Source organism: Bombus pyrosoma, linkage group LG13, assembly GCF_014825855.1.
Source record: "Bombus pyrosoma isolate SC7728 linkage group LG13, ASM1482585v1, whole genome shotgun sequence".
Taxonomy (NCBI): Eukaryota; Metazoa; Arthropoda; class Insecta; order Hymenoptera; family Apidae; genus Bombus; species Bombus pyrosoma.
Genome location: NC_057782.1, coordinates 8,380,000 through 8,407,488, shown reverse-complemented (window position 1 = coordinate 8,407,488; position 27,489 = coordinate 8,380,000). Strand labels below are relative to the sequence as shown.

Sequence of the window (27,489 nt, the reverse complement as noted above, 5' to 3'; positions counted from 1 at the left end):
CGAAGAAATACATAAGATGGTACGTACACAGCGGCAAATGACGATTACTCCCAACAGGATCGCGTGCTCCAGTAAGCTAACACGTTGCGTTAGAGCTGCTGCCTGCTCGGCTATCAACGTGTTACATACTTTGCACAAATACGCGATCGAATCATTTAGCGTTATTTACCGACTGATCGCGCGTATTATACAAACCTGCGAACGGATAGCCACAGGTTAATTGAATTAAAAATGGCAGACGTCTTCGTAAGAACTCGATCGTGAAAGAACAAGATTTTACATCGCAAAGAGATTAAGCGGATCTTGGTCGGACCAGTGGATTCTTCAACCAGTGATATTCGTTTTTACGCCTAGTACTTTAATCACCAGATAGATACCTGTTTGGCAAACGATGCTTCGTCTACTACCTATAATTATCGCAATCTACGTACTTGGTTATTTTTAAATTTCTTATAATTAAATTCGAATATAAGAATTACTTTTTACTTGCAGAAATCTTCGACGATAGGATCGAATATGTATAGTCCCTACGCTCTGTTCTAAAAAGGATCGGAGGACATTACGAAAACTGATCTTGCGAATGACATCGGCATTTCGAAACATGCGATAAGAAATGCCGTAAGATAGCAAATCTATTCCGTAGCCCGGTTGGGATTCAAAATCGTGATGGTGTTGACAAGACGTGTCCATCGAGATAAATCATTGGCTCGACTCGGTTGGTCACGAGCGGTGACATGTTTCGTACCCCCCTATCAGGACGAGTCTATTAAATCTGCAACAGGACGGAATGTCTGCCACGGTCATTACCATTCCGCCAAGTCGTAAGTTATCTTCGCTGACAGTGGGCGCGCATAGAAATGTCTTCGGCCGTGATACCTCCTGACTTCTTCTTCTTCTTCTTCTTCTTCTTCTTCTTCTTCTTCTTCTTCTTCTTCTGGCTGTTCTTGTTTTTCTTTTCCTTCCTTCCACTTCTCATTCTGTTCGAGGCCGTCTTTGGTCACACTGTCAGCCGCCGACATCCGTATCAGTCTTTACACTCCAGATAGCGCAATCTTTTTGCTGTATTATCTATCTTCTTGTAAAACTTGCAATAAGACCCGAACAATCTTTTTCCTATGAAAACTGCTGCTTTTATACCGAAGATCGCCACTTGCCATTCAACGATCTTAACCAAGCCTATCAAAGGTTTAGATTCGTAGAGGTATTGGACGGTCCGCGCTGTAACTGATTCGTATAAAATTTGCATCACATTCCAGGCAACCCTTGCCAGTGCCGGTAATAGTGGTCGTGCATCGTAGGTAGATCTTTGAGGAGATCTCACCTCGGCACCTCCGCAAAACTTACGGACACGAACGTAAAGAAAAGAAAAGAAAAGGAAGGGAAAGAACAGCGAAGGAGAGGAAGACATGGAAGAAGGAGAAGAAGAAGAAGAAGAAGAAGACGACGACAACGACGACTAACCAGAGCATGGAGAAGAAAAGAGAAAGAGAAGAAGAAGGAGGTAGAACAAGAGCCGCGGACCTTTTCGAGTCCTTCCAATTCTCTCGTGACCATAAAGGTTTTGTTGCAGCCGGATCGCCGTCGAGTCGAACGGTAAATCAAGATGGTTGCTTTACGTAATGGAGTTGCACCGGCCACATCTTAATTAGGAAAAATCTGGAAGCACATCCGTTTCCAGCTCGCCGATGTTAGGTGGAGTTAAGGCGCCCATTGCATTCTCATTAACCGTCTGCTTTTGAATACATTCTATACACCGCACAGCGAATCGCTCGTTACACTATTTATCTTGAGCCTCTGTTTCGTAGAAAACAGACTCGTGGTCGTAATAACACGACCACATGCGTGATACCTGTTGTGGAATCTATCAGCTACCTTTTCAACGCGATGAAAAATATGCTATTAAACGTTGTTCATTCAACACTCTCCCTTGAAATATCGTTATCGGGCTACGAATTTTTATGTAATTTCATATTTTTTTTTTTTTACGAGCACGTCTATAGAAATGGAATTTAAATACTGCTTTATTTCGTTTATTATTCCGCTTTGCGTTTTATTTTCTATAGTTTTACACGTTACGAGTCGTAGATACTCTTTTTTTACATTTGACTGTTTCGCAGTTCCGTTCTCGAAAAATCGGTGCAAATGGGAGCCACGTAGAAAAAGATATCGAGTGTATATCTCACGACAAGTTTATCACGGTCGGATAAAACAGTAACTTCGTTCCAAGGTAAGGAAAAGTTAACAAGTTCGCGTTGCTAGCATCGATTCACGTACATTCGTACTTGTATTCATACTTATAACCACGATGGAGATCGCGATCGTTCATTGTCGAAAATTTTCCGAATTCCTTGCAGGTTAGTCGATAATCGTGGTCGCTGGTTTTCACCCTACGGGGATGCCAAGATGAACGCTGGTCCAAATTTACGTGAGATATTCAATTACGACTATTAGCCAACTATTTGTGAAACATCGTGATGACTTCCGAGATAAATGGCGAGGCCTCGTGTCTCCAGCGTCTTCACCAAGAAGTACGAAATACGATTATCCCATTCTACTTAACCCTTATACCATTTACTGTATTTCCGTGTAGGCTCTCGATTGTTTAGAAACATTTCCAAGCAAGATCATCGAATTGAATGACTTCGTCAACGAGTACATGCCGGAATCTGTTAGAGATAATAAATTCAACGAATCTGCGATCGATCGGAAAGTCAAGTGCCAATCTACGCTTTCCACCGCGAAAAATTGCGATCTAAGTAGCATCTCAGACTTCGGCGGTAATTATTAACCCTTAAAGGCTGTCACGGGTGAAGATTCATTTCGATCAACAAATTAACCAGGTTCAACCAAATGGAATTGAATATTTTATCGTTGTTCGCGATACTACGCGAGGAGTAAACAACATTATCGTTTGCTGTGGCATTATTACACGACGATAGTACTAAAACGAAATTCGCACGGGGTGAAATTTTACTCGTGATAGCCTTTAAGGGTTAATGAAAATACAAGTCACGTGTACGCGCGTAATGGACATTTGCGCCGATTCCTGCAGTTTCCAGTTACTACTCTCTCTCGATGTGCGATCGCAATCGATCGCGACATGGAATCTGTAAAAGAAAATACTATCGATCGCGAGGTATAACTGGTTGTAACGTACGTCGAAGACCTGGACCGCTTGGACAACTTTTAGCATTTATAGTCAGCAGCTTGGCGACATGCACAAAGAAAATCGTCGTTACTCCGTCACAGTACATCATGGACAACATAATTCCAACATTCTTTCAAAAGTAGGTACAAACGACGAGTATCAGAAATTAAGCGGAAAGAGCAAACTAAAGGATACTTTTTTCTTTTTTTTTTATAAAGGCGAGAGTTGAAAAACGCACAATGTGGACCGCCGAATTGGAATGGCACTCTTTCGACTTACGTGACTACGGTAAAAAAAGACACCACGATTATTGGGAAACTTATCGATATCATGAGACCTGCTGTAGTGAAACTCATTAACGACACTACGACCGTAAGGACTCTCATAAATTCCTTGCACTTGCAATTACGCGTTTCCTTTCTCTCTCTCTCTCTCTCCCTGTTCGATGAAACAAAACGTGTACAAATCTACTTCAGTTGAAACGCTGGCTACAAGCAATTGCTTTGACCGCTACATCGCCTCCGATCGAACTAACGAATGCAACTCGTAACACTGAAACCATCGACTGTTGGGCTTACGAGCTGTTCTTTCATCTCAAGTACCTTCAAGTGAATCGCGGACGACGGACCACCGACAAAGTAATCCTCACAGTTAATTGTAACTCTTGCCTACCTCTGCCGCGATATAGCGGAGAACGCGTTAATTTCGCTTTCGAATCAACGCGATCGTAACAACGATTTTCAATTGCACTTTCAACTTTGTTAATGAAACTCTCGCTGTTCCGTTAGGTAATGGCCGAGGCGGAGTCGAAACCTAACGATGTGATTCACGCTAACTTATGGCACCGATTAGTACAGCTCCGCGATAATTACATTATTCTGTACGAGACTTTAAAGAACTACGATAAAATTCGTGATCTCGATTCGGAGAAACGGCAAGAATAACAACGTAATGGCCAGTTACAGCGAATGTCGAGCGGAGGAAACACAGATTCGGTTTAATGCATCCATTAATTCCCTTCGGATAAGCGATTTAGACATTTCGCTCTGTATAGTTTTCCAAAGAACATTAATGCAAACTGTACAGCAGGTTTAACTGGAATAGAAGGTCCGTCGGTCGAACCTCTCGCCCGTTTGTTTCGACACGATTCAGCTGACATGGCACGCTATTGTAGCTAACATTTAAACTTCGTGCCAAGGAAGGGAACGCAGGCGCAGGCTACGGAATTTTTACTTTGCCGAGATTGCACCACCCGACCTGCAGTCACCATTCGCTCCATCGACTTTTTTTCCACCGAGTAATAGCGTAACCTACTTCACCAGATAAAACGTCAGACACTTTTTACGGCCAAGTAATACTATCGAACGTTAATATCTAGGATCTAGCCCGGCTTATAGCGAGACCGATATCGGTGCAATTTCGATTGTACAAATTTTAATAGCGATAGATTTCGCAATAGAAACGTTCTTTTTTTTTTTTTTTTTTTTTTTAAGTCGTCGAACAGAGATTGCGAAACGTATAGGGATACAAAAGATCGGCGTTACGACGTTTCCAGTGAAACGAGTTTACGAGGAACCAGCCATCGGACGCGATAGAATTATTAATCATTCACCGACAAACGCATGCTGCACGCGTCCATTTATGTTTTGGCGTTCTTCGATCGTTTCGTATTCAGCCAACGTGAGCAACACTTGTCATACCATATAGGTTAATATCGTATTTAAAGTCCCTTTCTCGAATTACCATCTTATACATTTTTACGGTAATAAATTGTCATATTATAACGGATGAAACGTAAATGGGGAAATAAAACGTGGCTAGTTGAGGGATATGCAGAATTCAAACACTGAATCCATTCTTCTATTCCCACGATAAATGCAGCGGCAAATCTTTCTCTAGATAGAGGGAGTGTCAGTGCACATCATGCTAACTGGTATAGTCGTATACAGCTATAGAACGGTATCGCGAAAGAGATTGTGTTGCTTCTAGATATTGTTGAGACGGTATAAAATTCACAAGGAAAGGGATTATACCGTAGTCCGACTGGAGCCAATGAAAAAATGTTTTAAAACGTTTAAAAAACTGCGTTTACCGTGCGATATCTCGCAGGGAAACGTTCGATGGCGATACTTTTGTTCGTCACTGTACTTTTCATCTTCGTGATCGGTTGGTGCTCCTATAATCTAACTACGAATCATTAGACGTGGTGTCATAAAGCAACGCTCATGGACGTTATTACGCCATTAATGTCGAAATGCTGACAGTACCTCGCGGTATTAAATTCTTACGACCGTTAAGCAGTTATAAATCGAAATTATTTGTTATTCGTTAAGAAGAGGATGGAATTGGTAATTTGTAAGAACATTTCCTTTCGTTCTCTTTGCTTGCAAATAGAAAATGTCAGGAAGGGAATACATCTAAGAACGGTTTTCCCATTTAAGCCGATGTGTTAGATATCCGTCAGTACATCTAGGCAAAGGTAAGAGCGTTAAACGAGTACCGACCCCAACTAACCTATGATCTTGGTTGATAGTTGATCGGGAGTTAAGCTTCGCTCCATCCATAACAGCTTCGAACGAAATCCCTCGTGTGGCTCCATCGTGCGAACGAACGGTAGTCACGACTCTGATTACGTAGCGTGTAAAACACCAAGGAGCCGTGCGAGAGGAAAAATAAGCGGACAGAAAGAGAAGGATCATCGAAGGAACGAGAAAACTAGATAAGAGATAAAACAAAATTTATATGCTACGAGATAAGCTATAATTAAATTCATTTCGATTTGGATTTTTCCTTTATATATTATCTATTAAATATACCTTATATCGGCTTTTTCTTGCAAACGTATAATTATTATATTCCTCGACGTTATAATTTTATTTAGAAAAAGTTTCGAGGCATTCGATATTAAAATGAGAACGTACATCGCGAATAGAACCGAAGGGCAAATTTGAGAGATCGGTCGAAGAGGAAGAGAAGCATCGTTGAATCTAAGGAAAAGCACAAAGATCGTGGTCATGAGATCATAGAGAGACGGGACTACCGAGATCCAGAGGGACCGTTAGAGTTAACGATGAGTTCGCTTCCCTTCTCTCCCTCTTTGCGATCTTTCCGCTTCGCAATTCTACGAGTGGATATATCCGCGATACCGCGGTAGCTCGTGGAGGCGGTTAACAAGACGAACGATCTCTCTAGGAAGACGACAATCACAACGGGAAAAGACGATTGCATAATTTACTCCGAATTCGAATTCCATGTTCGATAAAGTCCGTACTTCAGGATAAAAGAAGATTTTTCTATTTTCAACCTGTATACACTGGATTGCTATCGTTCGTAGAGGATCTCCGTGGAAAGGATTCCAACGATCGTTTCTCTCGTTACAACGCGAACTTCGAAGACCGATGTATTCCTTTTTAAGATTTACGGCACGAGATGGAAACAAGTAAAAGATAAATCGGATAAAAAAATTGTTCGTTTCTCGGTTGGACTTGAAACGAGCAGATTGTAAAGTCGAAGATAAATCATTTTCCAGCAGCGAATTTCCTTTCCCTCCCTTCGCTCGCGAAATCACTGTTTTCGGAAATCTCTCGCGCAAGTGAAACTTGTTACGTACGCGGAGGTACTGAGACATCTCTCGCGTACTTTGGCTAACGTCGTTATAGAAAAATTTAATTAATACATTTTTTTCATTTATGTCTCTTTGAAAATACGGCCTCGTATATAGATCTATCTATAATCAAGTATTCAGTGATCTAATATCAGTGATATAATATTTAAGAACACATAGATACGATTGCACTTTATCGTTACGATATCAAATCGAACCGTTTATCAAACCTATATATATATATATATATATCAATTAAAACGCATGTATCGCTAAATACACTCAAGTCGCTGTATGCAACATATAATTTTGAACTGTATTATCGTTCTCAGAATGACAGGAATTGAGTGTCTCTGAATGCTGGAACGCTGCTTTAAATCAAGATTTGTGGCATGGTAGAAAGGAAAATGATTTTATAATAATCATCAAAGCTGTACGCTTTATCTGTTGTATCCGTTTTTTACCATCTGGTAAAACAGAATCGTGGGTGTGTTCCATGAGCATGCTACTCGGAAACAATGTGACATTATGGTAAATGACTGGGACCATTGTTGTCAAGGAACGTTTACTACGTATACGTATATCGTTCTATTCCATCCAATATAATCGAATGTTTCCGAGAGTGGACCAAGTTTTACATTCGGGGCAATGGTAATCACGAACGAAAAAGACGGATCTCGACCAATACCTATATTTTCTAAATTGGTGATGAAAATCTGGCGACTTTTCTCCGCCGAAGAACGGAATAATTTATAATCCAGGAAAACACGCGTGGATCTAGAATTTCAGTCGAGTATCTAACCACGTTCGCGTGTCTTCGTTTACCGCGTTATACGCAAGAGCGGTCACCGAGAGATACGTATAGATTGTCCTCAACGAGCGCCAAACACTCCAACACCGATCCATGAAAATATAAATCAGAGCAGTGCATTCGTCGCTGAGGCTACGACGAGTTTTCTACTCTTATGTAATTCATGTTTATTGCGTGATCGATTTTACCATCATAAACGATATTATCCGAGATCGATAGAATTTGTGAAATAAAACTTGTGAAAGTATAATTAGAATAAATATGGATGAGATGGCGTATTTCAGACATCGGTATTTCAAACGTAAAAGGGAAAAGCGACGGCTCCATTGCCTTTACACGAGGACCGTATATGAGATAAACATGATAAATCCATCTTGTTGCAAGAACGAAGGAGAAGACAACCTGTTACATTTAAAGACAACGAAAGTTCTTACCCGAGTTAAAAAAACGAAAGTTCCGTATATTCCTTCGCTGCTCGCGATACATCAGTTTATGGATATATCGGGTTCTTAACCTTTTTCCCAGCAGCCGAGCGTAAAATACATCTATAAAGTTAATGGTCGTTTAATGCTTGTTGTTAAATATACACGGATCACGGTACAGGAATTACGCTTAGTTACGAACGATTAGAAAGTTCATTGCAGAAAAATATTACTCGTGTTACGATTAGATACTGCCATTATTATTATTGTTGTTGATGATATTATTATTGTCATCATTATCATCATCATCATCATCGGTATTATTATAGCGGATCTCAGCAGCTATCAAAAAGTTGATGAAGGTATCCATGCGGTAAGCCGCAGAGTACCGTGAGCCCCGACTACTCATTAACAACGTATATCAGTATGTAGTCGTAATGTGACGTGATGCAACCTGAACTTATCGAAACGATGTGTCGTAATACTAGTGTCATAAAATTTCTTCTGAAAGTCCCGGTTTTTAAAAATCTCGATCGAAAATTGCTTGCTAGAAAGTAATTTTATCGCGCGGTAAATACTACAACATGACGATTTCCTTCATATTATTTCGATATTCGTTATGTTTTTCTATAGTTCGTTATCTAACGAATGATACGGTTGATGGTAATTATTGTTTTCCGTAAAGCAGCACCAGTATCAAGGCAAGAAACGCATCCCGTTACAAAGATCTCATTAACGTAGTTGGTCTATAGCCGCAGAAGTATTACGATCGAAAACTGGTCATGAAACGCGACACTTTCCACGTTACCAAAGATATTGTGCAACTATGGCTGTGTATTTCGCTAAATGTTCATAGAGAATCGAATATCTCGTGATCACGCGGCGGATTTTGTCCCTGGGCGAAATCTGGTTCCTCGTAAGAAATTATAATTCGCGAATCAGCCAAATATTGATAAACCGTTGTGTTTGACGGTGTTGCATCCCGAATAAAGCAAACACGTGAGATTATAACACCATCGTTATGGAAGGAAGAATTATTCTTTAATTGAAATCGTAAAGTATTAGAGGAACGACAGTCGATCGACTAACTTGCATCTTGAACAAACTGAAGAAACTCTACTTTGCTCGTTGCTCGAAACGTACTTATTTTTCAAGTACACCGAAGACTTTCAATAGTTGAAGTTCATCAAAGCAATCAAGAAAATAGAAAGAATCGATCTCTTAAACGTAGGTGTAATACATACGTTACTATATAACTAGTTTCTAAGTCCACGATTATCTAATAATTTCTCGTGCTAAAACTCGCTTAAATATGACGTCTCCAAACGAGAATATCTGCTCGCGTTAAGTGCAAGTTTACGAGATACAAAACGCCTCTTCTTGCCGTGAAACTACCGGATTTCCAACTTAGCATACTCGCAGCATTGTTCGTATTTACATTTAAATCTGCACAATTACGGTTGTCCATGCATCTTGGCCATTATACAAAGATATTGCCTAGACATTCTAAAATAAGCACGCGTGAATCCCTGCCGTGATATAGCGAAGAGCCGAGTGGAATATGCGATTATGCAAAATTGGTATTCGCGGTGGGGTTCCTTGTGTTGATCTTAAATTACGCGAGTTCTTGACGGAGGGACACCCATGACTATCATAATTTATAATTATTCTTGAATGTTTTTACCGTGCACGAAAAGATGAAAGATTTCAGGACAGAACGTTATAAACGACGAATCCCCGACGTCACAATACGCTTATTATTTCATTTTTAACATTCAGCTTGTTTACAACGTCGCGTCGCTATTGCAAATGCAACAGGCGTCTCGTAGCGGAATATTTTATACCTTGTTTGCTACCAACTGCGATAGTCGTACAGAATTTTGAAGAAGAAAACGATGATTTAATCATTTTCGTTCCACGGCTTCCATTAAACTGTTCGATAAGTTCGCGTCGTTTATTCCTCTGCTAATTAAAAGTTTAATTTTCTCAACACTTGAGAAAAACGAGGCATCTAACACTTGCGACTTTACCCTGAAATTTCAACCGAAGCGAAGTATGTGAAAATAGGAGTATGCACGTATAACTGGATACAAGTGCCTCGAGTGGCAACGCGTAGTTCTCTTCTCAGCCCTCGCGAGTATCGTCAAGTTCAAGGATGCCTCCGAGGTCTAGGTTCACTAAAGACAGCCGCGCTCTGCTGCATGAAAGAAAGAGATTCTTCTCTTTCAGTTCCACTCTCGTATCTAAGGATTCGAGCAGCGATGCCTCGAGCAGATACGCACATTGTTTTAAAAGTGCATGGTACATTGCCTCGCTATGTACGTATTAAACGATGAAACGTGTTTCGGTAAAGGCAAGGCCGCGGTAAGAATTCTTTTCCAGGATGTTTGCTAGAATTCTTCTAAAAGTCACGATTCCAAGTATCACGGTTAAAAACGGTGTAGAAATTTATTCGAAATGCCTTTGTAGCGGATCAGATGTAAATTCGTTCGAAATTTAAGTTCAATATCGATCTAGAAGAAAAAGACAGACTTTTTAATTTCTAAAAGTTCGCAAAACAAGGAATTAAGTTCAAACGTTTGGTTGATATCTCGAGTTGATATTGTGAGATATCTCGATACATCGCATTTAACTTTAAATTCCACGACTATGATTTCTATAGTCGTGGAAACATCGAAAGCACGCGTGTCGATCTAGGAGAAAAAGCCAATCTGGTTGCCACGGTATCATAAACAAGCCACGCTTGGTGCGATTCCGACGCATGAACTATGCCTTTGCCCTTAAAAGCTCCTGGCAACAATGCTCTCGCCTTGGCCCAAGAAGCAGGATCTCTGCGGAGGATCGCAGAGGCGCCAATGGCGGTGATGTAGGTGGATCTGAATGCACCATAGAAAGAGGGAGGTAAATAGTGAAAGGAGAAAAGAGAGAAAACTAGTGGACGATCTGCGAGGTTAGGCGCAGTCGCGGTGCAAAGTCACTGCACTCCTATGCCCCGTTGCGCACCGCTGAGAGAGCTCCACGCGAGCAGCCGTATTGCCGCGAGAGTACAGCCGGTTTGCTGGCTCGAGGTATTTTTCATTGACAATGAGAGAAAATAGGATATACATACCCCGTCCGCTAATACCGACGGGGTAAAAAGTTCGCTCGAACTATTATTAGAACCGTACTTAAATAAGATTATGTGGATTGTAGGGACAGGTATGTACGCTGACGGCACACTATCTTCTGCCGCGCTATGCAACTCGGCAGATAACTCTGCGAGTAACGCCGTAACGAATCGACTTAATATCGCCTCGAAGCACACCAATAACTGCCCCGCGATCTATCGATTTCTCTTCGATACACAGTTTGACTTGGGTTTCGCTTTATCGAGAGACAGAGCGGAGCGGAGCGATCGAACGAATATACGAACGAAATGGATGATCCGAGATCGTATTCCCAAGCATCGAGCAGCATCTGTGCGTGTTAGCGCAAAGATTTCGTAGAATTTTCCCGATGTCGAGCAATGGTACGTTGGTCTGTGCTCTATCCTGCATCGAAAAACCGTAAGCTCCTCACGATATTCCGCGCATCTAGCCTCAAGTGCTTCTTCGAACGCGGAAGCTTCTTGCGGGGGAGTGCACATGCAGAACCACGTCGTACGGCCGGTCGGCCGCTCAGCCGGCCTCCTCGGAAGGTCGTGCCATTCAGCGGCCGTTCACCCATCATCCCTTTCTTTTTCTGCTCTTCCCCTTCTTCTTTTTCCTCTACCTATCTCGGGTATAGCCAATACCCACTATTGTTACTATACATATCACCGGCGAAGCATATAGTCTATCAGGGTGGAAAACGGATCCTATACTTTCGACCAACCGGCACAAAAATTCTACTAGAACGTAACCTACCGATACCATGATTTTTCGTTGTAACCGCAACGAATAGTACCGAGATTCGCAAGTACGTTAAAACCGATTGAAAAGACAGAAGAGACAGAAACGAAGGTAAGGTATGTAGGGTGACTGTCAGTTGATACGATTAGCGTCTTAACTCGCTGATACTTGGCATATCAGCAAATGGTCTCAGCTCGGACATTCACCTCCCGCTCATTTGTCCTGCTGTATCCTCTTATCTTCCTAATACATCCTCATAACCGGTCCTTAGGATACGTTGATCGTTCGAGCGAACGCCTTAGGTGACGAATTAGCGGCTATGAAAAATTACGATCGCGCTAATGAATTTGTATCACCGGCGTTAAACCGAAAATATTACGCTTACTAACTGGTAATACGGTACTCCGTGTTTACCAGTTTCTTTAACACATTGTTCGTAATGGAAAGGAAACCAGGAGGAAAACGCATATGAAACGATTAACGAGAGAAAATGTACTATATGGTGACACGGTCGGAGGGATTCAAAGGATTTTCTCACGCAACGTGACATTAAGACGGATTCTTTCTCCCCTATTACACTTGGAACGATTTCTCTTCTTAATCGCAATGTATGTCCTCCAATCTACGTCCTTGAGCAGAAGAACGGCCGATCGATACTACGCAATCCTCGATAACCTCTTTGATTAGAAGAATTCAACAAGAAAGAGCCAGACGGCGCCAGCCTTGCCGGAGAAAAAGCGATCGTGTGAGGCGTTCTAATGCTCGAATACCAACAAGCTTATGTATTTCTAGATGGTAGAATCGTTGAGCTCGTTCGATCGATGTTGACAGTTATACGAATACCTACGATCGCGTGGATCGTTGGATCGATTAAAACATTTTGTCGACGCAACTTGCATCGTAAAAATATCGAATCCCGATAGAAGAAATACACTAATACGCTCATACTGCTCCCATTTATTTCCCGGCGTCTAACTTTTATTCGCGATTCTGCAATTAAATCGCGTATTATCGAGGATAAGCAAACGCACGTGTGTGTATGTGTGTGTGTGTGTGCGAATACTTTTGAACGATAGTATACGTCGAAAATGCAGTACGAAGCAGCGGTATGTGAATGGAATTTCTAAACGAACCCCCGGATTTTAGTTGACCAACGGCCGTCGTTAAATATACCAGTTAACGTAAGTTCGCTCTCATTAGGCGAGAAAAACTTTGCACGTGTATTTTTAAGATTTCAGAAGCCGTTAACATCGTTGTAATTAAAGCAATTATCGATAGACACCAAGTTTTTAGCGCATGATGGACACAAATTGCGGAGACGAGAATACTAGCAGATGGGTATTGCAACTATTATGTCGTGAGAAACTATGCGATTAATTTCCTGCTCCGCGAGTTGCTGGCGTTACCAACATACCTAAGTTACGGTAGCAAGAACCACGTAAAAGCGTACACGTCCACGTATGATGTTCTGTCAAAGACGAATCAGAGAAACATCCGATTTTCAAACTTCCGCCAGTGATGATCCGTCTGATTAAAAGATTACAAATTCTAGTATCTACATTGCTGAAAATTACTATGCAATCTACTGCGAGATTTTTATCGACGAGAAACAACAATCGTGCCTATCTTTAATTGTTTTCTTTTCCACTCGGTTTACCGCTTTATATGCGTCGATAGCACGTTGAAACTCATCGTTCCCATCAGAACGATTCTCATCGCTTACACCATCAAGGTCGACTGGTGGTGTTTATAGCAGAAAGATGGATAGTTACTCGAAGCTATTTAAGCAGTGCATTAGCTGCAATCGAGGTTTCATTAAAAGCATCGGATTATGCCTCGAATCAATGGATCGGCGTAATGGAATCGAAAAAACGAATAATGGAATAAGAGACGTACGATGAAAAAGGACGAGCATGTGTTAATAACGATATAAGAGGAACGAGTTTGCGTGGCAGTACAATTCGATGAAGATGGTGCGTAGGTATGGTAGCACACACAGGATCGAACAACGGCTCTTTAAATAGCAACGTTTAACCTCGAAACCATTGGAAAAATAATGCAATTTTCAAGCCTGAAAGCTATATATTATCGTTTGAATTAAATTCACTGGATAATAGCCGCATGCAATCTATAAACTAATAAATCATTATGCTTTTTAGATCATCGAGCAATCAAACCTACTGGATCACTGTGCGATGCTTGTGTTTTCTACCTTGTATTTGTTATATTTTTGTTACGCTGTTCGCCGTAGTTATGGTTGAATCGCGCTGGAATATAGGGAGTTTAAGACTTGCTTAGCGAAGATTTGCAATAGGTAACACCCGCGCGTTCTCCCTCTCTCGGTAACTTCGCAATAATCCCTTCTGCCAAAGAGTTGCCAGCTGCAGTCGTCCGTATCTTGTCTGCAGTCGCCGCGCACACTTGGGAACACCATGGCGTGTCGGGAATGCGGAAAGGACGAGTTTCTTCTACTTTTGTTGCACGTATCTACCTGGTAACCTGAGACACGGTGATGCGGTGGCTCTTCGAAAACCGCGTTCGCTTCTAGAATCTTTGAGACCAGAGTTGTATTTGTCCTTATCAGATCCAAAGACTTCCTTGTTTAGGCAACGCTAGTTAAGTTGCTTACTATACACAACTACAACGAACGAGTAAATTCGAGACTCGCGAAACGAAACCAACGGACTTGTTATAATTAGAGCATCACCGTTATATCTATGCGCATATGCGATAATAATGTCGATAGAGTATAAGACGGAACAAGCATGTTCATATAGTAAACGTTCAAATTAGGTTGGTGCAAATGATATGTCGCTTTGTTAAATGAAACTTTGACCGTACTTTCTTAAACATTATACGTATATTTCGAAAACTTTATACATATATCTGATCGAAGCCATTTTTACGTGATTCGATGCATTTTCTCGATTATTGTTTTTTAATAAAAAAAAAAAGAAGTAGTGTACGAAAGACAATATTTGGTACTTTCGATTATCGCTTGTTAAGAAGATGTACGAGGCGAATTTATTTGATCACACGAATCGGTATGTTGCAGGCATACTTCGGAAGAAATGTTTTCGTGTCCAAGAGCAAGAGTCTGCGAAGAGTCAAGGATGTCATTTTGTTTTTTCAATAATTCTTTTACTTCGTTACCTCTCCAAGTTTGATAGCTTCCTTTAAAAAAGGTATAGCCGCTTTAAGAAGCTCGCACTCGTAATCGCTCAAAGGTGGAATACCCAAATATCTTTGAATTCCATTAGGACCTAATTCCAAGGGAGCAGCGAAATATGTTAGTTGTGGTATCATGCATGATCTGACATATGCATATTCCACGACGTTTCTTTCATGTCGTAAGGCTAAATAATTCAATAACGAAATGTGAATTTCAGATCTAATTATGAAAAATATTGTGTATTTGATGTGCACTCCCGTCCATAAAACAGGAAACACTTGCTAATTTTCATCATGAGATGAAAAACGACCATAACCGTGTGATAAAGAATGGCTTTGAAAAACTTGGTAGATAAAAACTTGTTTCCAATAATAATGAATAATTAATAATTTATTAATTTATTAATAATTTATACCCTATTTTTTGACAAACTAAGAATTCTGTAATTTATGGACGGTAGTGTAACAATACCTTTACAAAGAGACATGCAAAATCTTGCAGCCGCAAAAGACACAGTTAAAAATGTTTTCTCTTTAACTTTGCTCGATGTGAGTAACTCTTCGTCGGGTATTCTTACAGCCTGTGTCAATCTGCTAGCCTCTATCTAATTAATTAACAGACTAATCGATTACTCGGCGATAATCAAAAAGGCACTGTGAAACGTTTAGTGAAACTTTTACAACCTGAGATAATTCGGTGGAAGGTTTTGCTTGAGAGAAAAGTGGAATACACGTTTTCGGACAACCTCCGCCAATTACAGGTACTATCATACATTCTGGTTCGACACCAATAAATTTTGCAGCGAAGGTATTCGCTCTAAGACAATTATAATTAATTACACCGAAAAGACGATTGTACTCGTAAATTCCAGCCTTTTTGTACATTTCCATTGCCAGAGGTATTAAACTATTTATCGGATTCATTACGACTGCGACCATAGCCTAAAGTAAAAGAGGCCAAAGATATTCGCCATAGAGGTCGACATTGAAATCGACGCCTCGCAGGTCGGACCTTAAAAAGGTTTGCAAAGCTAAATTTGGTCGGAAATAAAATAGACAAGGCACGAAAAGGAACACATCATCGACATCGCTATAAAGGAAATGGTATGTAGATGACCAGAGACAAATATCCTTGTCCTTGTCTGAAATCGTCACGAAGAATGTCGAAAACAACCTGCTTGTAATTGATGAAGCTGCGAGGGCGTTAAAAGCCGAGGTCAGCTGCTACATATAAAAAAAAAAACATGGCGTTGTGCCATTATACGAAGCCATAACGCATCTTTATTGTCTCAGTTATAAGCCTAAATACCCTATAAAACATCCATTTATTACTGAAATAAAATGCTACAAAATTTTACTGCAAAGTAAATGTGTTCTATACCAAAACAATTAATAACTTTTTCATTACTCTTTTATACCTGTATTAAGAAACATTTATTATACGTCGTTATGTGCTTCGTTTAAAAAAAAAAAGAAGAAGAAAAAGGTCTGTTTCAAAAGGTGTACGAAAATTTATATGTGTGACTATATTTTTCGCGAGTAAAATATCCAAGAGATACTCTTTCATAATAAAAAGAACATAATCATTAATCGGCCTAGTTCGTTACCTGAGGTGAAAATTTAATAACGTTCGGCAGTAGATCTGATAGCTTATCTGCATTAGATTTCAAGACTTCGTGTTGGTTCTCTTTGATCCTGTCATCTGCTACGATCATTACTATTTTCGCTCCTTCGAGCGTGTGCTCGAGACTCGTTTCAGGATAATTACACGTACTAACCTTGCACCTCGTGTCGATATAATTCAAATCCAGCGCAAGACCATAAACGCATTTATTATCGAAAATTGCCAGTTCATCGATCAGAGGTGACTGCTTCAGAAACAGTGAAAGACTATTCCCTACAGCGTGACAACGTAATCAGTATGTAAAATATACAGCAGAAAAAGGAAGGGAATGTAACCTAAATTACCAGTCTTGCTAGCAGCACCCAAAATAGCTACTTTCATAGATTTCGAAGAGAAGGCATCAATTTGTGTACTAGTAATTTGAAAAGAGTTCTTTTTAGTCAGAGGATAAAAATATCTGCCGTGAGAAATACGCGATGTCAAATTTCGAAAGGTACGAATCGTTATAGGTGAAAACATTGTCGTTAAATTTTATAAAGGCCTACTGAACGAGATAAAGTTCTCATTTCCTTAAATGAAAGTTAGCTGACTTATGTTTACTAAAGTGGTCGTGGTGCCATCTTTTGTATTTGCTTTAACTATTGTACGATGATACCGTAGGAAACTTTTCTTCCAATAATAATTCATGTTCATTTTACTTTCATATAAATATGTATAGCCCCTAGAATTTTTTCCCACCATTTCTGTCTATTCATCTGTATTATTATTAGATTTTTCATTGTAGTAACACATGAGACATGGAATATAATAATCTTCGGGGAGGCCGCAAGCGGCAAAACGATCCCGTTCATCTGGAATACCATTTTCCGTCAAAGTTAAATCGATATTCAAATCCTTCCCTTCAAACTTCCACGTATAAGACTTTCCATTTTCGTTATAAATAAGAGCACGTTCTTGAATACGCCTAATGGAATCTTCCTCACAGACCTTTACGAAATTCTTTCATTAACACGTCGATTGTAAACACCTTTTATTACAATAAAATAAAGATCTGTTTCTTTGAACATGATAAACATCTAGTATTCTACCATTATAATAACTTGCACTCCGACGAGGACATTTAAAATTCTACATGGACGTGCATTTTTGGTTAAGTATCCTTTTTTATACTTTTCATCGAGCCACCAAGGACATTTATCTAACGGTCGCCAAGTACTGCAAGGTACTACGGAAGGTATTACATCCGGAATCGGACCATGAGGACAGTATGGTACCAATACTCCCGTAACAGGATGTATGTAATGTTTAATGTCGTTTTTTTCGTGATCAAACCAATGACTTATATCTTTACCAGCATAAGCTAATATTGGTTTGATCTCCCTTTTATTAGCCCAAATTTTACAAAGATCAGTCAAATCATACACCACGTCATGATACGAAATCCAGCAATCAATGTCTGTATTATGAACAGCAATTTCTGTCGGCAGAAAATACTTGACTGCCTTGGATACGTCATCTGTAAAATCTTTACTAGTTCTACGAATATCTTTTTCCTCCAACAAACAAGATTGACTTAAAAATGACATTTTACAGAATCTGCAATACCCGTTATTATGTTTTCTCCCTTTTACTGAAATTTGTCGTGGGTGATTTTCATTTGAATGTACTATATAATATAAATAAATAAATATATATATATATATATATATATACATATATATATATATACATACATACATGTGCTTTAAAGCAATGTTAAGCAACTATGTCGAAACATTTTAAATCAAGAAAACATTCGCGCGATAAGATAATTTTTTTTATTTTAACACGTCAAATATGACTGCTGTAATTTTGATATAGCCAAGAGTATTGAATTAACATTCGATTAAACATCATAGAGACAGATCACAATTAACCTTGTGGTATATTTACGCGTATGCTTTAGTATGTAAATATATAAAAAACATTAAACACGTATAATCCTTAAACATACCGAAAAAATGCTGCTCAATAAATGTCAGAATTTACTATTTTCATGTTAGTCCTATTCCACGAAAAAACTAGACGGATCATAGGCAAATTTGATAACTAGAGAGACAGTAGTCGAAGAAAAAATATTAAATCATGGAGCGTCGGTAGGTAGGCGAAGTAGCAATCATCAATCACCACATAAGATGATATTTTTTCAGAAATTGATCGACTAATGTAATAAGTATTGAATTTTGCTAGGAACTTTTAGATTATACTGTTGGTTTCCTACGTTACTTTCAAGCTGAAGGCAGTCACTGCATTGTGACTATTGCAGGCGATTGAATGGCTGCCTCGTCTAAAGAGTGCACATTCTGTTTTGCTGTAATTAATTTTACGTTAGTTGGTGATTTAGGCGTGAAATATTCTGTGCCTCGTATAATTTGGTAAGTCTTTTGATGCGTTTTACTGGTCTCTAAAAAGATGATATATGTAGTAGATATGCTATTATAGTACTCTGGTTTCTAAGAAACGTGCTCATAAAATTTACGGCCGGTTATTTATTTTTTGCTGAACGTCATATTTAATGGTTCTTTTCAAAACATCATTTAGGTCGTTCGTTAAATAATATAAAATATGCACGTATATATCTTCAAATAAATTTCCCATATGAATCAAATATCTATAATGTACAGTAGTTGTCAGAACTTATACTGGGTTGTGACATACTATAATAGCATTTACACGCAGCGATATCTTTAGATATTATTTGTAACAGGGTGGTTTGTATATCTTTTCCATCTGTTAAAATGAGAAGCTTATAACATCAGTTTCATATAGTAAAAAAAACTTTATATTTGTAATTGTGGTGTGTAATTCAATTTTGCTCATCTGTTTTCAATAACATGAAAATGATACAGTAATTAATAAACAATGAACTTGAGGTAGTATGTAACTTAGAATTATTTCCTAATAAACTGCTGATCTAACTTCAAATGATAATATAAAGGATAATTTTTTTAAATTATTTGCTTTACTATTAACTACAATCGTATAATTTTCCTCTGCCACGACATTTTTTTTAATTTTAACAAATGGAAAAATTTTTCCTTATTCTGTTCTTTGTTACATTATAGCAGCTAAGTTTGAGTATACTCTCAGGGAAGCTAAAAATAGATTTATGTGTTATTTTATTATTTGTTTACTTATATTTGATTTCTCATTGAATTTATCATATCCTTATAGGATTATTCAAATCACCGCAATAGCAATAGCAATAGCAATACAAGAAATTTTGAAATGGAAAAAAGCGCGGACGGATTATTGTTTCGCGCGGAGAGAAATAATGGAGCTAACGAAGCAACATTGGGCATGGCATGTGTTGATGAAAAAGTGGCCATTCTGGATGCGGGGGCACAATATGGTAAAGTGATAGATCGAAAAATTCGTGAATTAAATGTGCACAGTGAAATTCTGCCCTTGGATACATCTGCATTCACTCTCCAAGAAAAGGGTTATAAGTAAGATCACAAATCATATGTTTTTATATTAGAAACCGGGTATTTATATATATATACATATGTATATATGAATATACAAACACTAATTATATTCTTTTGAATATAAATTTTTAGAGCTATCATAATTTCTGGAGGGCCAAGTTCAGTATATGCAGAAGATGCACCTAAATATGATGCAGACATCTTCAGAATAGGAATTCCAGTACTAGGTATTTGTTATGGAATGCAAATGATGAATAAAGAATTTGGTGGTACAGTAATAAGTAAAGAAGGCAGAGAAGACGGTCAGTTTCCCATTGAAATAGACTCCAAGTGCCTATTATTTAAGTAAGTGAGTCGAAACAAATGATCCATTTCATGCTTCTATCTTTAAGTGTAAGATATTTAAAAAATGAATAATTTGTCAGGGGCTTGGAGAAAGAGCAAATGGTACTGTTAACACATGGAGACAGTATAGATAGGGTGGCTGATAGCTTTCATATCACTGGGAGATCATCAAACTTTATAGCGGGAATAGCAAGCGATAAAATGAATTTGTATGGGGTACAATTTCACCCAGAAGTAGATCTTACACCTAATGGAAAAACAATGTTACACAATTTTTTGTTTGGTATTGCTGGCCTCACTGGTAATTATACGCTGCGTGGTCGAGAGGCACAGTGTATCCAGTATATCAAAGATACAGTTGGCAACAAAAAAGTTTTGGTAAGATACAGGTTTATATAATCAGCATTTAGGTAATTTTATTAAAAATTTACTAGAATTCGTATTCCTTGAAAAGATTCGTAAAATTGTTGAAAATATTTGAAAAATGTAGTATAATGTATGATAAAATGTGATTGTCAATTAAAATAGAAAAAAAACAATCATAGTTATTAGTGAGTGGCGGTGTGGATTCTACGGTATGTGCAGCACTATTACATAAAGCTTTAAATAAGGAACAAGTCATAGCTTTGCATATCAATAATGGCTTTATGCGGAAAGGAGAGACACAATTTGTGGAACAAAGTTTAGCACAATTGGGAATTCGATTAAGAGTCGTCAATGCCGGTCGCTGCTTCATGCAAGGAACTACATCAGTACCCTTGGATAACGTTACTCCAGTAACAAATGCAAATACTATAAACAACAAAGGAATATGTGGAACAGCAACTAGCCCAAGAACTAGATTAACTAAAATGTTGTGTGCGACGACCAACCCAGAAGAGAAACGAAAAATCATAGGAGATGTTTTTGTGAGAGTAGCCAATGAAGCAATGGCAGAGATGGGTTTGAAGCCAGAAGAAGTATTTCTTGGACAAGGCACTCTTAGGCCTGACCTTATAGAAAGTGCGAGTGCATTAGCTAGTGGTAAATTAATAGTCGTAAATGCATTGTTCTTTCATATCTGTTAGAAGCAACAAATTTACATAAAATATAAACACTTCTATCAGGTAAAGCAGATGCGATAAAAACGCATCACAATGACAGTGAACTCGTTAGAGCATTAAGAGCACAAGGTCATATAGTAGAACCTTTAAAAGATTTTCATAAGGATGAAGTAAGACAATTAGGATGTGATCTTGGATTACCAGCATCGTTAGTTGCTCGTCATCCGTATCCCGGTCCTGGACTTGCTGTACGCATTCTATGTGCAGACGAACCTTATATGGATAAGGACTTTTCAGAAACACAGGTATTTTCGTTTACGGTATCGATTAAATGAATAATAAAGTACACCTTCTCCATAAAATATGCATAAAATAACAAATTAATAATTCGATCCAAGGTGATAGTTAAAATAATGGCCGAATACGAACAAATGCTTCAAAAGAAACACGGATTACTAAATCGCGTAGAAGGTGCGACTAGTGAATCTGAACGCCAATATTTACGACAGCTTTCAAGTTACCGACATATTTCTGCAACACTCTTGCCCATACGCAGTGTAGGAGTACAGGTATAACGTTCATCACTTACGAATAATCTGATTAATAAACCCACCTGACTGATTACAAGGATTAAAACGTTTACTGTACAATGTAGGGAGATCGAAGAAGTTACAGCTATGTAGTAGGGTTATCTAGCGAAGAAAATTTGTCCGAGGGTATAGATTGGAAGGATCTATTGTTCCTCGCAAAACTAATTCCGCGAGTATGTCATAATGTAAATCGTGTGTGCTTCATTTTTGGTCCTCACCTACATCATTCTGTAACGGATATCACACCAACTCATCTTACATCGAATGTGATAGCTACGCTTCGACAAGCAGATCACGTAGCAAACTTAGTATTAGCTACTAATGGTTGTATGGGAGCAATCAGTCAAATGCCAGTAGTTTTAATTCCCATACATTTCGATCGCGACGCTGCTTCTCGAATACCCTCATGCCAACGTTCAGTTGTTCTTAGGCCATTCGTTACTAATGATTTTATGACTGGCACACCAGCTATTCCTGGGAAGGAATTGCCACTACATGTAAGTTTGATATATATATGTGCGTGCGTGTGTGTGTGTCTGTGTGTGTGTGTGTGTGTATATATACACATTCGATATAATAAATATAAGCATAAGAAGTCAATACTTCTTTTTTTCCATAGGTGGTGAAGAAATTGGTGACCGAAATATCTTCAATACCCGGTATCTCGCGTGTTTTATACGACTTAACATCTAAACCGCCAGGAACTACCGAATGGGAGTAGTAAACGCTCATCTCTAACTCACCCCTTTCTATTTTTTCACCTTCCCAGCGCGTAACAACTACAAAGTAAAAAATATATTTAAAAATATATATATATATATATTACAAAAATACGTACGAATTCGAAGTTTATGACTTCTTACCGATTTATATGAAACCTTTGAGCATAGTTCTTTCAGAAAAAAATATGTTCTCGATTGTAAATTAATATGTTACCTAAAGAATACTGATACTGTGTTCAATGAAATTGAAGGTAAGTATCATGTTTGCTTGTAAATAGGTTTCTTATTAACCTCATTGTAAAAATATTAATTTATTAAATTTCGAAAAATTTACATTACATCACTGTTACATTGCAAAAGGTTGCATTTGATTGGTGGTACCATGAGGTTACTGTTATATTCAATTTGCATATAATGTTGAACGTATTTTACTGTTTTCCTATATGTCCCATGCCAAATGCAATTTCCAGTTTTTGTCATACATCTAAAAATACGAACATAAATAAGTTAATGTATTATCTTTAATATCATTTTTATTTATCAATCATAACTGAGTAAAATATCTATTCCCTGAATCCTCTGTGTTATATTACTCAATATCCACCTATTACAAGGGTGTGCGTATGAAATTTGCATAATAGATTACCTATGCATGGTTTTCAATAATACGTGTAAATCTTCGATGCGTCTTTTCTCCGGGAGCATGCTAAGAAATGTCGCAAGCGATAAAAAGTCTACTTCATTCACGATTTTAGAATTAGTGATCCACGTTTGTATTTGTATTTTTACCTGCAACCGTGTATTTTATACTTGCATTAATTCTACAAAATTTATGTTTAAACGGGTGACATGATGACCAGCCGGATTATCAAGCATGCATATCGAGCACTCACTCCTTCATAAGTGACTTGCTTGAAATTAAATACCAACTGATCGCTTTAACATTTTTTAATCCATCCGACAAAATGTATCAAAGAAAGAAAATAATCTATAGTGATAAATAACAGCTACCTGTTTCAGAGGTAGATTAAGTAAACGATTTACGAGGTCAATTAAAATATCTTGATGTTGATTCGCGCTGTCATTATCTTCTGAGATAGTACGATTATGAGAAAGAATAGCCTCCGTATCATCCCTAGTAATTCGATCATTCACAGATTCGGTTTTCTCCACGGGAGGCATTATGAATTTTGCAATACCCGTATTAGTTTTACTCTTCGATGTCTGTTCAAGTTCATTTACGTTTTTCAATGCTTTGTTTAATGTTTGTCCGTTCTTTTTTTTATTTTTAGAATGTGTCGCTTTGCCATTTTTATTGTTATTTTTATTTTTGGAATTAGGTTCCCCTTTTTTAATCTGTTTCGTGTTTTCGTTATTTCTTACCAATCCATTATTATTCGTCCCATTCTTTCTTATTTTCGAATTGTATTCTGCATTTTTGGCAGTGCAATACATTTGAACATCGCGTCTTAGATCTTCCGGTAATGCAGCTAAAAACTCTGGATCTACTTGTGAATAAGATATATTTTGCTCATCGCATTTATTTTCTGTAGAAGTTGCTGCTTTACTGATTGAAGATTTATTATTTTCATTTGCATTCGCATTCGTTTGATTTTGATTTTTATTAGCACTGTATTCATTAAGAATTTCATTTCGTATATCTTCAGGTAGTTCTATTAAAACAGACATATCGATCTCTTGAATAGGTGGCATTTCCACCTTTGGTCTGGAAATGCCAGGTTTTGTTTGTTTAAAAAAATTCTCTTGATGCATTTGTACACTTTTCTGTGGCTGTGTTTTGTTCGTATTTTGTACGCTAACAGTTGCTGCTCCATCTTTATTATCATCTGATAATCCTTTACTTTTGTTAGGATACAAAATTTCATTTCTTATTTCCTCCGGAAGTTCAGAAAAGACTGATTCGTTGATACCAGATGGAACGTGCAATTTTTGCTCATTATCAACGTCGTTAGAAACTACTGCGACAACATCCGAATGTGTTAAGGGTTGAACTTCGTTGCCTTTATTTGTTTCAATAGTTTGTTGAACTGTGCTACTTGGTTTATTTTTAATGAAATTTAATAAAGTCGTACCACGGGATTTATTTTTTAATATTTCTAGTTTAGATATTTGTATACCGATGCCCCTTGCATCTTCAGGAACTTTTTGCATTTGATTCCAGAGTATAATAACTTCCCTAAAGTAAACACGAATAAATTATTCTATTGCTTTACGCAAAAATATTAAAACGATTTTTGACTTACTTTGTTATAATATCGACATCGTTAATGGAAGAGATAAGATTTTTTGATCTCGTTACGTAATCGCATAAACCATGTCCCATAAATTTTTCAGTTTCTTTAGGTGCTTCTTTTGCTCTAATTAAAAGTTTTAAGGTGATGCATCTGCCTTTTGCGTTAATTTTATTTAATCGATTACATACTTCGCGACATAACTTTTTTAAAAAGTCTACTGCATCATCGTTGTTTTCAAACCTTATTCCATAATTTACCTCTGCCGAAACAGATTTTCTAACGTGTTCTAAATTAAGCTTTGAATGATCTACACCGCGACACATGTTATATAATATATCACCCGTTTTTTTACCAAATTCTTTCTGTAACGTCGGCAATGAGATTGCTTGCAACTCTGCACATGTTCGTACATTAAGATTGTTTAATTTATGTGTTGTTGTCCACCCAACCCCTAATTTAAATGATTAAGATTTTTAAACAAATATAGAATATACATAGCATTATCAATTAACTGAATTAACGCCCAAAATACCCTACCTGGCAAGTCTTGCACATTGAAGGTGCTAACACAGTCACTAATATGTTCCTGTTGTATATAAAACTGACCATCTGGCTTTGCTTTTCTTGTTGCTAATCTTGCCAATAATTTATTACTTCCAAACCCTGTTGATACAGGACAGCCAGTTTTCTCTTTTATTTCCTGTCGAATTATAGTTGCAAATTCCATTGGTGTTAAAGAAGATTCTTCCAATATTTTTGTACAGTCTGCATACATCTCATCACAACTAACTGCTTCAATATCTAACGTGTATGATGCTACAATATCGTACAACATGTAGGAAACTTCTGTATAGCCTTCAAAATTATATGGTATTGGTTTTAAATTAGGACATATTTTTAATGCCTCTCCTAAGAACATGCCATTTTTTACGCCAGCTTTCCTTGCTTCATAAGAACAAGATGCTATTTCTGATAATGAACCGTGTTCTCCATCCTTATTGCCTTTTGCATGTGTTACTGCAATCGGTAAGCCTCTCAACTCTGGCCTATCTCTAAGACCAACTGAGACAAAGAAGCAATCCATATCTATGTGCATTATAATACAATCTTGACTATCTATCATCTTGTTTTCCTCTTGTAAATCATTTGGGACAATATTAAATTCTAATTGAGAACCAAATAATGATCTATTCAATCTAATATCTTTTAATCTAATAAGACCTGGAAATTCTCCATTATTTTTATCTCTCAGTTCATTAACATACTCTTTAAATGTTGCTCCCATTGTTGCAATGTGATGTAATCGTGAATTATTATAAAATTCTGATATAAATTCCAAATTTTTTGTGGAATGAGTATCTCTTGAACTCATTGGTAATACAGGATTGAAGGTATTTTCTTGTATAGAAGTATGTTTTATTGTTTTAGTTCTACTATTATCAATTTTTAAACTATTTACTTCATTATTTCTTTGTACATTATGTGTTTGAAAAGTATCATCTGTTTTATTTCCTGTATTTTGTATTGCACACTTTAATTGTGGTTGTACATCTGTACAATGAGAATAAAGCAAATACTTTTGAAAATTTAAAATTCTACCAGCCTTTATACTATCCATAATCCATTCAGATTTACATATAGGAATTGGGTTTTGACTTTTCCTATATAACATTATTTTTGAATATGGCAAATTAGATGCAATAATATGAGTTGTCGCTTTTGGCCTCATATAGTGGTGATATGTGCCCCCATGTTGCATCATTAAATGACGAAGTTCATCTGCAGTTGGATTAGTGTAACCATTTACAAAAATTGCTATTCCTTCAAATATATTAGACGTTTTAATTTCATTGTCTGCTCCATTGTGAAATTGTTCTTCTAATTTCGCTTGCTTTGCAGCCATGTATCCACCCTAAAATTATCCCATTATTCTGTTCTACATTTAATTTGTTTACTTTTATTAAAAAGTTCTAAATGTCTTTTACATACCCAATCTTCAAATCCATCTTCCCCCCAAGCTTTGCTTTTCCTTTTTCTTGACATTGTAACAAATTTTGTATCATATAAGAGGAGTATGAAATTCTTTAAAATGAAACTATCATGTAATTATCATATTTCATATGTATATAGACGGACTTTTTATATTTGATAAAAATATTCATTCCCATATAACCTTATGCAAATGAAATACCTTGTTGAACATTCTGAACATAATTTAAATACACGAACCAATCATTTAAATAGTATTGGAAATGTAACGTTATATAGAACAGAAATTATTCATATTAATTAGTTTTCAATATTATACGTAACATTGCAACCTTTGCGATAAATATAATACGTAACGATAAATCACTTCATGCTGTCTTTATATATTAACCACTTGTATTAAACGCCCGATTCAAACGATTCTTC

General features: G+C 37.5%; 5 protein-coding genes across 5 annotated transcripts; 2 read left to right on the top strand and 3 right to left on the bottom strand.

Moving 5' to 3' along the window:
- The first annotated feature begins 709 nt into the window (after positions 1-709).
- On the top strand, positions 710-4,530 carry LOC122574068. Its single transcript, XM_043741172.1, has 9 exons — positions 710-821; positions 1,257-1,593; positions 2,118-2,227; positions 2,355-2,528; positions 2,591-2,777; positions 3,053-3,287; positions 3,367-3,520; positions 3,625-3,786; positions 3,937-4,530. Exons 4-9 carry the CDS (start codon positions 2,475-2,477, stop codon positions 4,090-4,092), a joined length of 948 nt encoding a protein of 315 aa, XP_043597107.1. The 5' UTR covers positions 710-821; positions 1,257-1,593; positions 2,118-2,227; positions 2,355-2,474; the 3' UTR covers positions 4,093-4,530.
- Positions 4,531-14,786: 10,256 nt separating this feature from the next.
- On the bottom strand, positions 14,787-17,279 carry LOC122574057 (probable malate dehydrogenase, mitochondrial). Its single transcript, XM_043741146.1, has 6 exons — positions 16,994-17,279; positions 16,633-16,922; positions 15,710-15,967; positions 15,498-15,630; positions 15,008-15,210; positions 14,787-14,951 (listed from the first exon to the last, which is right to left on the bottom strand). The coding sequence occupies exons 1-6, from the start codon at positions 17,166-17,168 to the stop codon at positions 14,856-14,858; spliced, it is 1,155 nt and encodes a 384-aa protein (XP_043597081.1). The 5' UTR covers positions 17,169-17,279; the 3' UTR covers positions 14,787-14,855.
- Positions 17,280-17,396: 117 nt separating this feature from the next.
- On the bottom strand, positions 17,397-18,235 carry LOC122574382 (cytochrome b5 domain-containing protein 1). Its single transcript, XM_043741898.1, has 2 exons — positions 17,738-18,235; positions 17,397-17,636 (listed from the first exon to the last, which is right to left on the bottom strand). Exons 1-2 carry the CDS (start codon positions 18,233-18,235, stop codon positions 17,397-17,399), a joined length of 738 nt encoding a protein of 245 aa, XP_043597833.1.
- A 676-nt stretch (positions 18,236-18,911) lies between these two features.
- Positions 18,912-22,944, top strand: LOC122574100 (GMP synthase [glutamine-hydrolyzing]). The gene is made up of 9 exons (XM_043741253.1): positions 18,912-19,063; positions 19,863-20,137; positions 20,252-20,464; positions 20,545-20,842; positions 21,010-21,487; positions 21,571-21,812; positions 21,906-22,076; positions 22,163-22,594; positions 22,717-22,944. The coding sequence occupies exons 2-9, from the start codon at positions 19,917-19,919 to the stop codon at positions 22,816-22,818; spliced, it is 2,157 nt and encodes a 718-aa protein (XP_043597188.1). The 5' UTR covers positions 18,912-19,063; positions 19,863-19,916; the 3' UTR covers positions 22,819-22,944.
- Positions 22,945-23,105: 161 nt separating this feature from the next.
- On the bottom strand, positions 23,106-27,402 carry LOC122574099 (DNA repair protein REV1). Its single transcript, XM_043741251.1, has 6 exons — positions 27,064-27,402; positions 25,612-26,986; positions 25,084-25,525; positions 23,831-25,016; positions 23,466-23,608; positions 23,106-23,303 (listed from the first exon to the last, which is right to left on the bottom strand). Exons 1-6 carry the CDS (start codon positions 27,115-27,117, stop codon positions 23,150-23,152), a joined length of 3,354 nt encoding a protein of 1,117 aa, XP_043597186.1. The 5' UTR covers positions 27,118-27,402; the 3' UTR covers positions 23,106-23,149.
- Positions 27,403-27,489: the final 87 nt, after the last annotated feature.

Coding starts and splice junctions, on each gene's coding strand:
- LOC122574068 (XM_043741172.1), top strand. CDS start 2,475: ATGACTTCCGAGATAAATGGCGAGGCCTCGTGTCTCCAGCGTCTTCAC. Junction 2,778..3,052: donor TAGCATCTCAGACTTCGGCG/GTAATTATTAAC, acceptor CGATTCCTGCAG/TTTCCAGTTACTACTCTCTC. Junction 3,521..3,624: donor TCATTAACGACACTACGACC/GTAAGGACTCTC, acceptor AATCTACTTCAG/TTGAAACGCTGGCTACAAGC.
- LOC122574057 (XM_043741146.1), bottom strand. CDS start 17,168: ATGTTTTCACCTATAACGATTCGTACCTTTCGAAATTTGACATCGCGT. Junction 15,211..15,497: donor TTGCATGTCTCTTTGTAAAG/GTATTGTTACAC, acceptor TGAATTATTTAG/CCTTACGACATGAAAGAAAC. Junction 14,952..15,007: donor AAGCTATCAAACTTGGAGAG/GTAACGAAGTAA, acceptor GACTCTTCGCAG/ACTCTTGCTCTTGGACACGA.
- LOC122574382 (XM_043741898.1), bottom strand. CDS start 18,235: ATGTCATTTTTAAGTCAATCTTGTTTGTTGGAGGAAAAAGATATTCGT. Junction 17,637..17,737: donor GAGTGCAAGTTATTATAATG/GTAGAATACTAG, acceptor AATTTCGTAAAG/GTCTGTGAGGAAGATTCCAT.
- LOC122574100 (XM_043741253.1), top strand. CDS start 19,917: ATGGAAAAAAGCGCGGACGGATTATTGTTTCGCGCGGAGAGAAATAAT. Junction 20,138..20,251: donor CTCCAAGAAAAGGGTTATAA/GTAAGATCACAA, acceptor ATAAATTTTTAG/AGCTATCATAATTTCTGGAG. Junction 21,813..21,905: donor AGGACTTTTCAGAAACACAG/GTATTTTCGTTT, acceptor ATTCGATCCAAG/GTGATAGTTAAAATAATGGC.
- LOC122574099 (XM_043741251.1), bottom strand. CDS start 27,117: ATGTCAAGAAAAAGGAAAAGCAAAGCTTGGGGGGAAGATGGATTTGAA. Junction 25,526..25,611: donor CAATGTGCAAGACTTGCCAG/GTAGGGTATTTT, acceptor CATTTAAATTAG/GGGTTGGGTGGACAACAACA. Junction 23,609..23,830: donor TTAATCTACCTCTGAAACAG/GTAGCTGTTATT, acceptor ACACGGTTGCAG/GTAAAAATACAAATACAAAC.